This window comes from Panicum virgatum, chromosome 7K (assembly GCF_016808335.1).
Source record: "Panicum virgatum strain AP13 chromosome 7K, P.virgatum_v5, whole genome shotgun sequence".
Taxonomy (NCBI): Eukaryota; Viridiplantae; Streptophyta; class Magnoliopsida; order Poales; family Poaceae; genus Panicum; species Panicum virgatum.
In genome coordinates, this window is record NC_053142.1 from 3,826,045 (window position 1) to 3,842,218 (window position 16,174).

The 16,174-nt window shown below is 48.6% G+C and overlaps 2 protein-coding genes across 3 annotated transcripts; one reads left to right on the plus strand and one right to left on the minus strand.

The window, feature by feature from the left end:
* Window positions 1–7,569: 7,569 nt before the first annotated feature.
* LOC120639603 (F-box/LRR-repeat/kelch-repeat protein At2g27520-like) lies at window positions 7,570–9,356 on the plus strand. Its single transcript, XM_039915472.1, has 2 exons — window positions 7,570–7,760; window positions 7,836–9,356. Exons 1-2 carry the CDS (start codon window positions 7,682–7,684, stop codon window positions 8,648–8,650), a joined length of 894 nt encoding a protein of 297 aa, XP_039771406.1. The 5' UTR covers window positions 7,570–7,681; the 3' UTR covers window positions 8,651–9,356.
* Window positions 9,357–10,170: 814 nt separating this feature from the next.
* LOC120639600 (uncharacterized RNA-binding protein C17H9.04c-like) lies at window positions 10,171–15,104 on the minus strand. Of its 2 annotated transcripts, none has more exons than XR_005661508.1 (7): window positions 14,718–15,104; window positions 13,469–13,851; window positions 13,242–13,320; window positions 12,794–12,885; window positions 12,566–12,668; window positions 11,631–11,708; window positions 10,171–10,648 (listed from the first exon to the last, which is right to left on the minus strand). XR_005661508.1 is itself a non-coding variant. In XM_039915470.1 (7 exons), the coding sequence occupies exons 1-7, from the start codon at window positions 14,947–14,949 to the stop codon at window positions 10,603–10,605; spliced, it is 1,053 nt and encodes a 350-aa protein (XP_039771404.1). In that variant the 5' UTR covers window positions 14,950–15,100; the 3' UTR covers window positions 10,171–10,602. The 2 variants fall into 2 exon arrangements, 1 of the variants encoding a protein (XP_039771404.1); XM_039915470.1 differs by having other exon boundaries at window positions 12,566–12,708; window positions 14,718–15,100.
* Between the last annotated feature and the right edge of the window lie 1,070 nt (window positions 15,105–16,174).

The window sequence follows — 16,174 nt, forward strand, 5'->3', positions numbered from 1 at the left end:
AACTCAGGACCCTGCTCACCCCTCAGATCTACCCTGATTTCAACACCTTGATGAACAAGGCAATCCTCACAGAGAGGGCCAAGATCGATGAAAGAAAGGATAACAATCGCAAGTTCTTGGAAAGCAAGGCACACCAGCAGGATCGTTTCCAGAAGCCCAGAAGCTTCAGCTATAACGACCAAGGTCCCAAGCCCCAATGCAGTACAGAACTCAGTCTCAAGTGACAGGACCACGGGCCCCTAACACACAGCTCAGGAGCCAGAACACCATGAGGGCCCCTCAGAGTAATGCAAGCCAGGTCACCAACAACAACAGCAATGTGAGGGCCTGCTTCAACTACCGAGAGACGGGGCATTTCATCGCCGACTGCCCTTATGCCAAGAACAAGCCAGCTACGTCAGCTTTCTCCAACACCGTGAACGGACCCAAGCCAGTGCTGACCGGTGCCAACTGAGTGCCCCTCCATGGCAACACCAACAACAACAACAATCAGCAGAGGCAATCCCAGCAGTCTTTTGGACGAGCCCGCGTCAACCACATCGACGCGCAGGAAGCTCAAGGAGCTCAGGGCGTAGTGCTCGGTGAGTACCTAGTCAGCTCAACTCTTGCAATAGTACTGTTTGATTCCGGAGCATCACACTCATTTATATCCTCGAGTTTTGTGGAGAAACATAAAATACCTACAGTACTACTAAAGACACCCCTATTAACCCGGACGCCCGGAGGAGACATCAGATGTCAACTGGGTTGTCTACAGGTGAGGATCAATTTAAGTGGGGTAGAGTTTCTAGCAGATCTAGTAGTACTTAAGTCAGAAGGGATAGATGTGATCCTTGGAATGGACTGGCTGAGCAAACACAATGGCCTCATAGGTTGCACGGACAAGGTAGTACATCTAACAAACCCAGAGGGAGTCCGAGTGACCTGCCATACCCGGGAAAGTGGAGCAAACCCGATGGTATTCAGTATGGAAACCAAGACCTTGGAACAAGTCCCAGTAGTGAATGAGTACCCTGATGTCTTTCCCGAAGGACTTCTCGGTATGCCGCCAGATAGGGACGTAGAATTTGTCATTGATCTTGTTCCTGGAACCGCCCCCATAGCCAAGAGACCTTATAGAATGGCAGCCTCCGAGTTGGCGGAGTTAAAGAAATAACTAGAAGAGTTGCAGCGAATTGGCTTCATCAGGCCAAGTTCGTCTCCTTGGGGAGCCCCGGTTTTATTTGTCAAGAAGAAGGACGGAAGTATGAGGTTATGTGTAGACTACCGGGCACTAAACGAAGTCACTATCAAAAACAAGTACCCCCTCCCCAGGATCGATGATCTTTTTGACCAATTAAAAGGAGCCAGGTACTTTTCCAAGATTGACTTGAGGTCCGGCTATTTTCAGCTCAAGATCAGGGAGAGCGACATCCCGAAGACAGCTTTTGTCACCCGGTATGGTCAGTTTGAGTTTACGGTGATGTCTTTTGGACTGACAAATGCACCTGCCTATTTCATGAACCTCATGAACAAAGTGTTTATGGATGAGTTAGATAAGTTTGTCGTAGTCTTCATCGACGACATACTTATTTACTCGAAGAGTATTCAGGAGCACGAGCAGCACCTGAGGGTAGTTCTGGAGAAGCTAAGAATGCATAGGCTATACGCCAAGTTCAGCAAGTGTGAGTTCTGGCTGGAGAAAGTAGCTTTCCTTGGTCATATTTTGACTGCAGAAGGAGTAGCAGTGGACCCCAAAAAGGTCGAAGCAGTGTCCAACTGGCAGCAACCAACCAATGTCAGCGAGATAAGAAGTTTCCTTGGATTAGCTGGGTACTATCGAAGATTTATTGAGGGATTTTCTAAGATAGCCCGGCCCATGACGGAGCTGCTCAAGAAGGAGAAGAAATTCACCTGGACGGAATCGTGTGAAAGGAGCTTTCAGGAGTTGAAGCGAAAATTGACGACAGCCCCAGTACTAACCCTGCCGGATATTCATCGGGATTTTGTCATCTATTGTGATGCGTCCCGACAAGGATTAGGTTGTGTACTAATGCAAGATGGGAAAGTCGTTGCATATGCTTCCCGTCAGCTCAGGACCCCTGAGCAAAACTACCCGACCCATGATTTGGAACTTGCAGCCGTAGTGCACGCACTCAAAATTTGGAGGCATTATTTGATTGGGAATAAGTGCGAAATCTTTACCGATCACAAAAGTCTGAAGTATATCTTCACCCAGCCAGACTTGAACTTGAGACAAAGAAGATGGCTGGAATTAGTCAAAGATTATAATTTGGAAATTCATTATCACCCAGGTAAAGCCAATGTAGTAGCCAATGCCCTAAGTCGTAAATCCTACGGGCCCAAGAATGACCATTTACGAGAGGAAATGGCACGATTAAATGTGCACATTGTTCCTCGAGGTTCCAGCCAAGTGCTGAACGTTCAATCCACTCTAGAAGAAAGAATCAGGAAAGCCCAAAGATCAGACAAGGGACTGATGGAAATCCGGAGACAGACCGGAGAAAACAAGGCACCAGACTTTAGAGTGGATAATAGGGGAACGTTGTGGTATAAAGATAGAATTTGTGTGCCCCAGAAAGGAGATTTCAGGCAAATAATCATGGATGAAGCCCACAACTCGGCCTACTCCATTCACCCGGGATCCACCAAAATGTATATGGACTTGAAACAGAAATATTGGTGGAATGGGATGAAGGCAGACATTGCACGATTTGTCGCCCGTTGTGATACTTGCCAAAGAATCAAAGCTGAACACCAGAAGCCGGCAGGATTGCTGCAACCCCTACCCATTCCGGTGTGGAAATGGGATGAAATAGGGATGGATTTTGTAGTAGGCTTGCCCAGAACCCAGAAAGGACACGACTCCATATGGGTAATAGTGGACCGACTCACTAAAGCGGCTCACTTCATACCCGTACGGACCAACTATGGCGGAGAAAAGCTAGCCAAGCTCTATGTGGAGAATATAGTGAAGTTGCATGGTGTGCCCAGTCGTATCGTTTCAGATAGAGGAACCCAGTTCACCTCTAGATTTTGGAAAAGCTTGCATAAAGCCATGGGCACCAAGCTGGACTTTAGCTCCGCTTATCACCCACAGACAGATGGTCAGACAGAAAGGGTGAATCAGATTATGGAAGATATGTTGAGAGCATGTGTTCTCACCTATGGCAAAGATTGGGAACAGAGTTTACCCTATGCCGAGTTCTCATACAACAACGGGTATCAAGCAAGCTTGGGCATGTCGCCGTTCGAAGCCCTTTACGGAAGAAAATGCAGGACCCCTCTGATGTGGTCAGAAGTTGGAGAACGTGCCCTAGTCGGACCCGCACTCATAAAAGAAGCAGAAGAAAGAGTAGCCGAGATTAGAGAGAAACTGAAAGCAGCCCAGTCCCGGCAGAAGAGTTACGCCGACAAGAAAAGACGGGAAATAAGCTTCAACCCAGGAGATTTCGCGTATCTCAAGGTATCACCCATTCGAGGAACCCGAAGATTTCAGGTACAAGGAAAATTGGCCCCTCAGTACATTGGACCATATCGAGTTCTGAAGAAAGTTGGAGCAGTAGCATACCGTTTGGAACTACCAGGAGAAATGTCAGATATACATCCGGTATTCCACGTCTCACAGCTAAGAAGATGTTTGAGGGTACCCGAAGCGGAACATGTGCCAGTAGAAACAATAGATCTACAGCCAGACCTACGATATCAGGAAGTTCCGGTCAAGATTCTAGACACTGTCATTAGGAGAACCAGAAACTCCGATGTACGGATTTGCAGAGTTCAGTGGAGCAGACATGGAGTGGAAGAAGCTACCTGGGAACGCGAAGACGCTCTAAAGAAGGAGTTTCCCCACCTGTTTAGGAACCAGCCGAATCTCGAGGACGAGATTCATTTTAAGTGGGGTAGGTTTGTAACATCCCGAAAACTCACCCAAGATAAATCATGCGCTAAAGTCGTTTTTGTCGTTGAGCTCGACTCAAACCCTGAACCCTAATTCCCAGAACCTCTCCCGAACAACCCGACACCCGAATTCAATCCACGTCCCATCTCTTTCCCATCCAACGCGACGCGTCGTGACCGGCCGCCGCGAATCCCGCCCCCTCCTTTTCCTTTCTCCCTCCTGACCGCGTGCCCCATCTCCCGTGGCGCGCACCCGCGTGGCCGACCGCGGCCGCAGTCGCCGCTGGCGCGCACCGCCCCCTCCCTCCCATTTTCTTTTCCTCTATTTCTTTTTCCTTTTTCCCATTTCTTTTCCCCTTTTCTCTTTTTCCTTTTTTTTTCTTTTCTCTCCCTCCCTCCTTCCTTTCTCCCTCCTCTGCCTCGCTCCCGCTCACCCCGAGCCCCGCCAGGCCGGCTCCCTTCCCCGTCGCGCCTGCCCCGAGCTGCCTCCCGCTTCCCGCTCGCCGTGCCCTGCCTCGTCTCCCCGCGCACGCTGCCGCGCAGCCCGCCACCGCGTGCTTCGCCCACGCCGCCCTCTTTCCCAGCCCGCTCGCGCGCGCCGCCCCGGGCCGTCCGTGCGCACGCGCACGCGTGCGGCGCACCGAACAGGGGCGCACACGCCACATCGTGGCCGCCCGCCCGGCGTCACCGCGGCCTTCGCCCTGCACCGCGCGCGCCACGACACGCCGCACGCCCCGCCGAGCCACCGTGCCGCTCGCCGCCTGGACGCACGAGCGCGCACGCGCGCCGCTCGCCGGCCGCCCGGTCCCGTTCACCCCGCTCTGGACCCACCCACCGCCTACCTTCGCTTGCGCGTGCACCGCGTGCCCGCATCCCCGCCGCTGCCACCCCCGCGTGGCCACGCTGCACGCCGAGCCACAGCAGCGCGAGCTCCGCCGAGCCACGTGCGCCGCCCCGCCACCTTGCTGCCGCCTCCCTGTGCCGCACAGCGCTGCTGGCCCCGCTCGCCGCCTGCCCGAGCGGTCAAATCGCCGGTGTGCTGCCTCGCCGGCCGCGCCGCCGCGTCCCGACGCCAGCAAGCGGCCGGGGTGCCATTAATGGCCGCCCGCGGACCTCGCTGAGCCGGCCACCCACCTCCACCACGCCACCGCCTCTCCACGGCTATAAAAGCCTCCCCCCTAGCACCGCTTCTCCACACCCAAGCCGCCACAGCACCGCCGCCCCCTCCCCTCAGCGCCAGCGCCGCCGCCGCCGCCATTTCTGCCCGCCGCCGCCGGCTCACGTCGCCCCGCTCCATCGCCGCGCCCCGAGCCGAGGTGAGCTGGGGAATCAATCCCCCACGCACCTGAGCCTCTTTTCCCCTCCTCTCCGCCCCTCCCCGAGGCCCAGGGCCGCCGGAATCGGCGCCGCCGGCGCCCTAGGCCGCCTCCCCTGTTCTGCGGGATGGAGGAAGGGGAAGGAAAGGGCATTTAGCCCAAAAGCCCCTCCCCTTTATTTTATTTCTTAAAGAACCCCCCCACTCATGGCTTTTATTCAAAAAGAACCCTGCTTTTTGTTCTAATTTCAAGTAAACCCTTCCACATAAAAACATAATTCTAAGTATATCCTTGATCCTTCCAGTTTAGTCCAAATGTTTCTAAAAAATTATGTTTAGGCCCCTGCCTTCTCAAGAAATAATTACCACTAGGTCCCTGATTCCTGATCTAGCCCCTGAACCCTTACAAAACCTATCATTTCATGTGCCGAAACAACTTCGATCGACCCCAAACTTTACCATACCATTTCTAATATAATTTTGGGCCGTACCTTTAGCAAACCACTCAAAGATATTACTTCTAGCTCCATATTTTATGTGTTCCCGATTCGAGCTCAACGATAGATCTTTGTATTGATTGGATGCTTGTTCGTGTGTGCTGTAGACCGCGGAGCGAACGAAGGAGAGCCCGTCAGCAAGCAGTACTGTGAGCAGGAGAATGAGGACCAGTTCCGCGACCTTGAGCCTGAACAGGACTTCCCCGAAGGCTACGAAGACGGCAAGTTCAATCCCATCCTTTGATGCATGTTTCTGCCCTAGTTTTTATAAACACAACCCAATGGCCTGTTTTATAAAATTGTATATGTTTTACTTGCATGAAAACACGGTTGGATAGCCACCCCTTGATTTGTTATAACCATTCCTTGACTATCTAGATTAATGTCTGCTTTCGCTTGGACGTTAATCGATATTAGAACACTTAGAACAATACCCATAATACGATTTATTTTATAAAGAAAATGCGTGTGTGTGGGAAGGGATAAATTGTGGATTTTCAAAAGAGGAGTATAGACGGGATGGACGGCATTTCTGTGTGATTTGCCGATTGGTGTGCTTGTGTATGTGTGGCAGAGCAAGGAGGAAGATATCCATCTTGTCGTGTCTAAGGACCGAGTTGGTGTGTCATCTCACCTAACTCTACTTTCGTGCAAACCACTCGACCGTTGAATGGGCAACGGCGTAGCATAAACCCCACTAGTTGGTGTGGTAGCCATCAGGAGAGCTGAGAGCAACGGGTGACTAAGGAAAATGGATAAGTCCCGAGGGACTTATGCCCGGTTATACCTATGTGAACGGTCGATGACCCCTTAGTGCATCCCGTGATGGCTAGTCAGGCTTAGCTATGGTGGGTAATGGCTATGTTGGGATCTACACCGACACGACGGTGTTCGAGTTGTGGTATCCTACTTGTGGGTAAAGTTGCACACCTCTGCAGAGTTAAGAATCTATTCGAATAGCCGTGCCCACGGTATTGGGCGAGTTACGTTGTGGTCACATAACTAGTGTTTCATTGGGATGGGCTGGTGTGAGTTGTTTTGGAATTGTGTCCGGCAGTTGTGCCGTGTGCTACGACGGACGGGGAGTCCGGTAGCAATTTTAAAACCTGAACTCCGTGTTAATGCAAAAACTGATTTCTAAAAGGTTTTCTATAAAATAAACCCCTGCATAAAATGTCGTTTTTCTGCAAATTAAACCGTAACCTTATCCTTGATTTACCTATGCATATTATTTTGTTATAACCCCCTCCGTGGGTGTGGTTGGACTTGCTGAGTACGTTCGTACTCACCCCACTCTTACTTTTACAGAAGAAGATCCAGACTTCGTGCCAGACGACGCTGAGTAGGGTTATCGTTCTACACCCAACCTTTGCCTGTGGAACCGGCCCTGTCGAGATGCCTCCGCTGTCGCAGTACTCTGAGCCCGTGCTAGACCCCATGTGGTTTGCGGTCTGGTGTTATGTCGTAGTTTGGTTAATTATTATTATCATCTGTATCGAGTGTCCTCCAAGGTTTGTACGGTTTTGAACCATCTGATGTAATAAATGTGGCATCAGCCTCCTGGGACTGGTGCTTTGTATCACATTTAAGTCTTCTCTTATGAGGGGACGCTTCAATTCAACGGATAAGATGATTTGCACGAATCTCAAACACTGAAGTTGTAGAAGAAAAAAATCTTCCGGAAGATATATAGGATTTCCGCAACGGCACGGCGTCCCCGTTTCCCGTTCCCATTTTGCCCCATGTAGCCGTTCCCCGTTTAGCCCACATAGTCTACGAAGAATCTGGCCCAAGAAGAGAAAAGAAAAGGCCTACGAAGCCCATCCGGCCATCTAAACCCTACCGAGCCCCATTTGGCCATTTCGTCCCCACACCACACGGAAGCAAGCAGCGCCGCCGCCGCCGCCGCCGCCTCATCCTTCGTCACGCAGGCCGGCCGCTGCTCGCAGCTCGGAATCTCCCCACCGCCATGCGCTGGGCCGCGTCGATCCGGCCGGCGACGGCCACCGCCGGACGCCGTCGCCGTTCCCGACGCGCCCCTTTCTCTGGTATGCTCTGACTCCCCCGCCCGCCTCTACTAAATCTACTCTAACAACCACCACATCGATGGATTGCTTTGCAAGGTCTCCTCGTTGCTCTGCCCCAAGATGTGCTGTGGCAAATCCTGCTGAGGTTCCCGGCCACGGAGCTCTGCCGCCTTCGAGCCGTCTGCCGGTCGTGGCGCTCCATCACCAGCGACCCGGCCTTCATCGCCGCTCACAAGGCCCGCCACCGGGAGACGCTCGTCGTCGGAAGCATACCGGCGCCCCACGGGTTGGACGTTCTTCTCATAGATTTGCAAGGCAAGGTATTGAAGCGCATCCACGTCAATGGCTGCTCGAGCATGGAGGTGCGGACAAACCTTAACCTCGTCTGCGCCACCGAGCACCGGGGCAGTGGCTGCGCCAGTGTCAACGACCCAGCTACCGGGGTTACGCATGCCTTGCCGAGGAACATGGCTGCCGAAACGAAATCCCATGGGAGGCCCTTGCGCGAGTACTCTGCCATGTTTGTGCTCCGGATTGTCGACACGGAGGTGTACAAGGTGCTCCGTATCCTCACCGATGATTGCCGCCACGTTCAGCTCTTTGAGGTCCTAACACTGGACAACAGGGGTCCTACACCGTGGGGGGCAGTGGAGGGCATTTCAGGACATGTGGACACTAACAGTGTGGTCGGCACCAATGTGGTCATCAGGGGTGTGGTTCACGTGATAAATCGTGGTGGTGTTGACAAAGACTGCATCACTCGTGGTGGTGTTGACAAAGACTGCATCACTCGGTTCAACCTCAAGACGGAGAAGTGGATGCCATCGCTCCGAGGTCCGATAACCAGCCATCCGGATCTGGACGACATTGGCATACATGATAGGGTTGTGGAAAACTACTCAGCTAGCTGAGGTGAATGGTTCCTTGGTCGTAGGTCGGTTCACATTTCAGCAATACACAGTCAAGTATGAAGATTTCTTTTTGGACCTGTGGTATCTGGTGGGCTTAGAGAATTGTCAGTGGGAAAGGAAATATAGGATCGATGTCGACATTGGTATCCCTGGATGGTTTTGTACCATTGCATATCTCTCTTCGGCGCTGCAGGATGGCAGGTTCCTCCTCTGTTTAGGTATGGTTGCACAAGATTCGGAAGAGCTAAACATAAAACAGATCTTGGTAGGATACAATCCGGAAACAGCCACTTTGGATTCAGAATCACTAGATGTCAGGGCAGTCGGCCATACTGGGGTCTACACAGGAAGTTTGTTAAGTGTTAGGAATTGTTAAGAGCTGTGATCTTACTTACTTAAGACCTCTGTCGTCCGTTTGCTGTCAACTAGTGGTTGTTAGATCACGAGCGTATGGTTTGGAGGAGCCCCCTTTCCTGAGCTAATCAGTTTACTAGGGGAACCTGGTGGCTCCTGAGAAGCCTCCATTTGTTGTTTCCGTGGACAATGGCGTCCGTTTGTTGTTTCAGTGGACAATGGCGTGTGGAGCTAGGAGTAGCTTTTGGTATTTTCTTTGTTCTGAATTTGTGTAATCGGTTCGTCTCCTGTTGTATTAATGGAACTAGAACATCAAACCCTATATGAAATCTTGCACTCTCTCTTTTTTTTTTTTTTGGGGGGGGGGGGGGGGGGGGGACGCTTGCACTCTCTGGTTAGGCTGTGTTTCATTTTACACTTTACAGATTGTGGAGTGCCAAAACAAACAAGGCCCTAAGGCTGTCCACAATGGCAAGAGCAAGAGCAAATTTGCTCTTGCCTCGTTTCCCACGCCCTCTCTGTCTACAGTGCCAAACAGTACATCTACAGTGCCAAACAGTAGATTTACTCCTCCATTTCCTCCTATCGCTGTGGACGGTCTAACTCAGCTTGTATTTTTCAGTTTCGTCGGTGCACCTCGATGTGCAGTTATCCTCTGGCTGTGAAATTTGATATATGGGTGTGATCCTGTTCACGTTGCACTTGCTGCAGCAATGAAGCACAAAAGTTTCAGAAACTCTACTTGCATTCCCTGGCCAAGCTGGGGGTTGGTGCGCCTTTTCTTTAATTGATTATTACTAAACCGGATTTCAATGAGCCTTTTCTTTAATTGATTGCTAAGTAGTGTAAGTTAATTAGATACTTACATCAAGTAAAGATGAGTCACTAAACAAATCACAACATTTTCAAAAGTTTTACACGATGTCCACAAGCCTCGTCAGCAGCGTGCGTTCCATTGCTGCTACAGCGCTTGAGCTGATTGACCAGCTTGCACCTACATCTACATCTACCGCTCTTATCCCCGAAACACAAAATGAAGCCCAAACTTCTGCAGAGCCGTGTAGCCCTGGGAAGAAGTAAACAGCATCTGAAAGCAACAGCCGAATCCTGGTGAATGCAATGCGAAGCAACACAACGGAAAAGGTAATCCGTACTGGTAGGGGGCATAAGAGTACAAACAGATGTCCGGAACAAAGAATAATTGTGCTGAAGTTACACGAGTATAGTTTCTGTTTTCAACCCAACGAGAAAGTAAAAAATGACCACAAAACTTTAATTTGGTGCTCTGATATTCCAGAATTATGAGAAAAAAGTACAACATTACAGTCTATCACCATTGCCTCATTACACAACTCAATTATTCGCCAAAATCCAGATAGTAGACGGTACTTTCCGGAAAACATTTTATTCAAGCGCTTACCATAAATAAATCAGGAACTTCAACCGGCACTAGTCAAATGCCGAGACACATTTGAGAAGAGCACTGCAGAATCAAAAAACACTCAAACCGCAGTCTCGACAAAGGAGCTAGAATCCGGCAGCAACGTATCCTGGAAACTTCAAAATGATTTAGAGCGCTATGATCAGGCGCAAGCAAGCTATAGCACACCAGGGTGAACTGCCGATTCTTTCTGAGTTTTGCACCTGAAAAGACAAATGTACCCTTCCCAGTCAGAACCAGTAAGAAATATGCTTCGTTTGGAAAATAAATAGAAAAGAAAATGGAGAAACAGAGGCATATTCACTAGTTAATATTAATATCATAGCAGTGGTGTATTACTTGTGTCACATCTAGAATTCATATTAACCAAACTTACGTGTGGCCATGGAAGGTACCGATGCAGCTGACCAATATTAGTGTATCAAAACCAATGCTAGCACAACGAATATTGGCTCAATCTAAACAACTTTTTTAAAATGTTAACACAAGATGATAAATTTCTTTAGTGCTTCACCAAATAGCATGAGAAACCGAGGAACTAATTGCAATTTTGTGAATTATTTACAGAAAATATTAAATGCAGACCTTAAGAGATTAACAGTAACAAATTCTATTCCCTGTTTTGGTTTTGCAGTTCCATATTGATTGTCTTGTCAAAGTTAAGATTTTGGTAGAGACATACAGATGATTAATTTTTAAAAAAGATGGAATCAAAGACACCTTTGCTAATAGGAAAATCTCAGCAGCTACATAGGAACACAGAGGCAAAACACTATACAAATCATGTGGCACTTAATAACCTTTCTGGTATGGTAGTGGTAGCTTTAGTATACATCACTATGGACCTCAAAAGTAACAAGCATCGACCATGTACAAGATTGAAAAGCAACACAGCTTGCCAATGGGTTGCACGGTACTAATATGTACATCCAGTCAACATTTTCTATTCCGTAATTAAATGTTGAGTTAGTAAACGACTGTGCTGCTCTACAACTCCTAAGAGCATTCACGAGTTCTTCAATCATAATCATGCACACCAATTTAGGCAATAGTACACATAACAAAAATGCGAATTTGGAATGCACCACCACATAAGTTTGATTCAAAAGCTACCATATTTGTTGAATAAAGCAACAGATGAGAGCTTGACCAATGAAGTTGAACAAAAGAGGCTTAAAATAATACCTGTTGCAAAACGCACGAGATGCATAATTGTGATTGTTGCAGTTGCTGCACATCCAGTCTCCGTCGCGCCATTTTGCCCTAGCAAGGTGTTAGAGCATATGTGCTACAGTTAGCTAATTCAGATTCTATCAGATGAAAGTAAATTTTTTAACTCAGATTCTATCAGATGAAAGTAAATTTTTTATGCCAGTTTTAAGTAAATCTTAATTCTTGCACAATGCAAGCAAAACATATTTGCACAAAGCAGAAATTTTCATGAAGCATCCATTCAACAATGGCTGAACCTTGATTGTGTGTAATTGACTTTAAGATTTTCAGCTTATTGTGAGGTTTACTAAAATGCAATTAGGGTATATACAGTACCCTAATTGCATAACATAAATGGAAATGTCAATCAATGCATGAACTTGGAAAAGTAACGGTGCAAACAATAAGGTCCACAATCCTACAGAATTAATTATCTGAAATCTTATTCCTAACCGTCTCTAGGTTTCTCAAAATGTTCCACAAGATTTATTTAGGTGCAATTTTCTTTAATCTCCAACAGCCATGAACTCGTAACTTCCTTTTAACTTTCCTTTACCTGCAGCAATTATACATATTCAAAAATATTTAAAACTCAAACCTTCTAAGCCAATTTCACTTTGCTATTTTCTGTGACTTATAATGTTTCGGTTATTTAGTATCATATTCCCACCAGACCTTAAGTATCATATTCCTACCTTATCACTATCTTGCACATGATACATTTCTAAGAACCTCTAAAGCAATGATGAAAAATCAAACACAACTTTTTGGTATTACTTGATTGTTGGCCCCTAAATTCTAACATTTTCCACCAATTTGATAAATTCTAACATTTGCCACCAATTTGATAAAGTTTACAAAGATCATAATTCATAGCATAGTATCTTTGGTTTAGGATGAAGCTGTACCCTTTTCCCATTAGACCAGACATTGCCTGCCCAGATGGTAGTGCCATTGAGCTCCCATTGTCAAACTTGGAAAAGGCTGCCTGGCCATTGCTGCTTCCAGCTCCTTGCTCAATACCCAAAAACAAATTATTAGTGCCTGCTGTCTGCGATCAAATGAAACAAGAAAATCAATACCATGAAGTATTTAGGCAATATGTCAAAACAGTTAAGCAGGTCATAAATATATACCGAGAGCGGATAATTGTCATTTCCTGGATTTAGCCTTTTATTATCCCAGTCATTGGCAAGTTCCTCTGATGCCAATCGCTTAGTTCCTAACGCTGAAACAAACAGAGATTGAGAACCAAGATGACATAATCTGTTGACATCAAATATAAAATTAACAATAGCAGCCATTATAGTACTAGATGAAGGAATTAAGCATGACAAAAGAATAACAAACTGTGAAAAGGCCATTTATGCTGATCACACAAAAAAGGTGGACTTCAATTTTAATAAGCATGCGCCTACAATTTATATTGGCAATTAGATTGATTGAAACATTCAGGCAGACAAAATTCACAGCATGCACCGTACCGGATGGTAAATATGCAATAGTTACTCCAACAGAGATGTTGGTATTTTGAATGGGTCAGGATAAACAACACAGTAGGAACTGAGAAAATGATTATCTTACTGGAAGAGGCATCTGATGTTGTAGTTTTCATTGTTGTGGAGGGCATGCCTGATGGTACAGGTGCACCGCACTCTTTGCACTGGAAAAGAGAGATTAAGAAGGGTGTTAGTGCTTTAAAGAAAAAGTAGAAACAATAGCACATCAAAGTTCAGAGGGCATGATCCAAAAAGATGACAATAGCTAAGGCTAACTATGATATCAAATGAATCAGACTTGCATATAATTACCTGAGTACGAGATGAATAGTTATGAAAACCACAGCTACAGAGCCAATCTCCATTACGCCAGCCCTTTGGGACACCTGGAAACTGATTTGTGTTGTTGTTTCCAAATGGCCAACCAGAAGACTGCATCCCATATCTACCAGCCAACCCATAGGGCCAGTTTGCATTTGCAAGTAGTTGCTGCTGCAAAGGTGAATTGGCAGCCATCCCAAAGTTCATCTTATATGCAGAAGCAGAAGCAGCAAAGCTTTGTAGTCTTGCAATATAAGCTGCATAAGCTGGCATTGCCATCCCTGCCATTTGCAATGCTGGCATTGCTGCTTCCTCCTTGGGCAGGCCACACTTTTTGCAGTTCTTTCTGGATGCATAATTATTGTTACTGCAACCTATTCATCCATTTGCCGCATAAACCAACCAGCACAGTAGGCAGAAGAACAATGCACCGAAGCACACGCACACCCACCACCACCACCACGACCAGCCATCCCGCACAAACCCATAGAAATGAATAGACACACGCACACTAGTCATTACTCAGCACACTTATTGGTAATTTTCTAATCTTATCTAAGTACAGCATCATTCAATGAACAAAATAAACAGCGGGAATCATTAAATTTTCTAATACGTAGCAGCAACAATTCATGCACAAACAAAAATCATCGAAATATCTCATTTTTTTATTAAAGAGCATGACTGTTCTTTATAGAAAGCTTAACGAGTGCCAGTCAAATAATTTTTAGACTTCCCCTTTCTAATTTAAGCAAAGCTTCTATCTCCTTTGGACCCTTTTCATTTTACACTAGGAAGAAAGTAAACTAACTTGTCTAATGAACATATTCACCATGTGGCTAGACAACAGAAAATCCAGGTAAGGCAGCCTAATAGTTGCCAGGGCCATATCAACATACAAGGTTCCATCCAGTAATACGGTGTGGGGAAAAAAACACAACTGACGGTGACAAAGACGAAGTGCTTGGTTGCCTAAACTTTCGACACAGTGCATGGGGAATGGATCATGGCTCATGTATTACATCTCCCTTGGGTAGGAGAAGAAGCATGTTAATTGCATCTCAACATCACGCCCTAGCATGCCCTTGTTCCACTTCACTTTTTTACTTGACATTCCAGGTGGATATAGAAGAGGGGGGGAGTTGGGAGACCCTAAATCTAAATCCACATCTAAGGCCGGGGCAGAAACATAATAAGCAGAAGAAAAAAAACAAGCGGGGCGTTGCGAGAGAGGTGTTACCGGTGCAGATCCAGTCCCCGGCGCGGGGCAGCCACTTGGAGTCGCGCGGGGTGTTGGGGTCGACGAGGAGGCGCGGCTGCTTGCAGCGGTTGCAGAGCGAGCGGAAGGCGTAGTTGCGGTTGCCGCAGCCGCCGCAGTCCCAGTCGCCCTCCCGACCGCCTCCGCCCCCGCCGCCGCCGGAACCCGACCCGCCCGCCGACGAGCCTGCGCCTGCGACGCCGCCTCCGGCCATCGGGAGGTTGCGGCTGCGGGTGGAAATGGAGGAGGAGGTGGGGGATTTGGTTTGGTTTGGTGCGGGGGGCGTAGGATTTGGGGGCAGAAGAGAAGCGAAGAGAGAAGGGAAGGCCAGGAAAGGGAAATGTGGGAAGCCAGCGACGGGATCCGATGGGGGAGCGCAGGGTATATTCGGCTCCGACCGCCACAGACTTGTCTGGTTTTTTTAAGTACAGTACAACACACGTTAACAACACACTCACTGAAGACATGTACGCAAACTCTATTCCATGAGCACCTTCAAAGGACTGAACCGGATCTGGAGATTCCTGAAGTCACTATTGGCGCCTCGTTATCGACGAGAACGTCGCTTACCACTTAACACATAACGTCGGAAAATCCTGGAATAAATCCAAGAAAGTGCGAGCACCCGTGCCAAGTCGAGGACTTGAACCCGGGTGGGTATGTTCCACCACAAAAGACCTAACCAACTGATCTATGATCAGTTCGCCACAGACTTGTCTGGTGTATAGATGTCCATGCAGCCCGAGGCACGACGGCATGGCATGAAGCCCGTAGTTTTAGCCCGGCACGAGCACGGCCCGGCTCGGTACATAGGGTCGTGCCTGGGCCGCATCCCAAGCACGTGGCCCGGCACGGGCACGGCCCGCAAAAATACAGCCCGGTAGCAGCCTGATCAGGAGGTCTGCATCTGCAGACCTGCAGCCTGCTAATTTGCTAAAAGCCCATCAGCTCCACCGGCCCACTACAATTCCAAGACAAAACCCTAACTTTCCACCCCACCACACCACTTCCTCACTTCGCCGCCAGACCGCCACCACGACGGCGAGTCCGCGACTCGCGACTCTTGCGCAGTCGCGCCCTCCGCCGCTCCGCGGTCCGCGCGGATGTGCCGCGCGCGGTTCGCCAGTCCCCTCCGCGCCGCCACCAGACTGCGCCCTCACCTCCTCTCCTCCACGCAGCAGCGGCGGCGGCCTCCTCCATGCTCACGACAGCGGCTTCTCCACGTAGCACGGCAGCAGCGGACCAGCGGTGGCCGGCCTCCAGCAACGGCCACCTCCGGCAGCACGCCACCACCGGCTCCTCCACGCAGCACAACAGGAGCAGCGCCGCCGGCCACCTCCGGCTCCACCTCCTCAGCCAAGGCTTCCCTTTCCGACAAATGTTAGGAGTCGCTCGGGCTAATGGCAGTCAATCCATCGCACAAGGCCCATTAACAACTT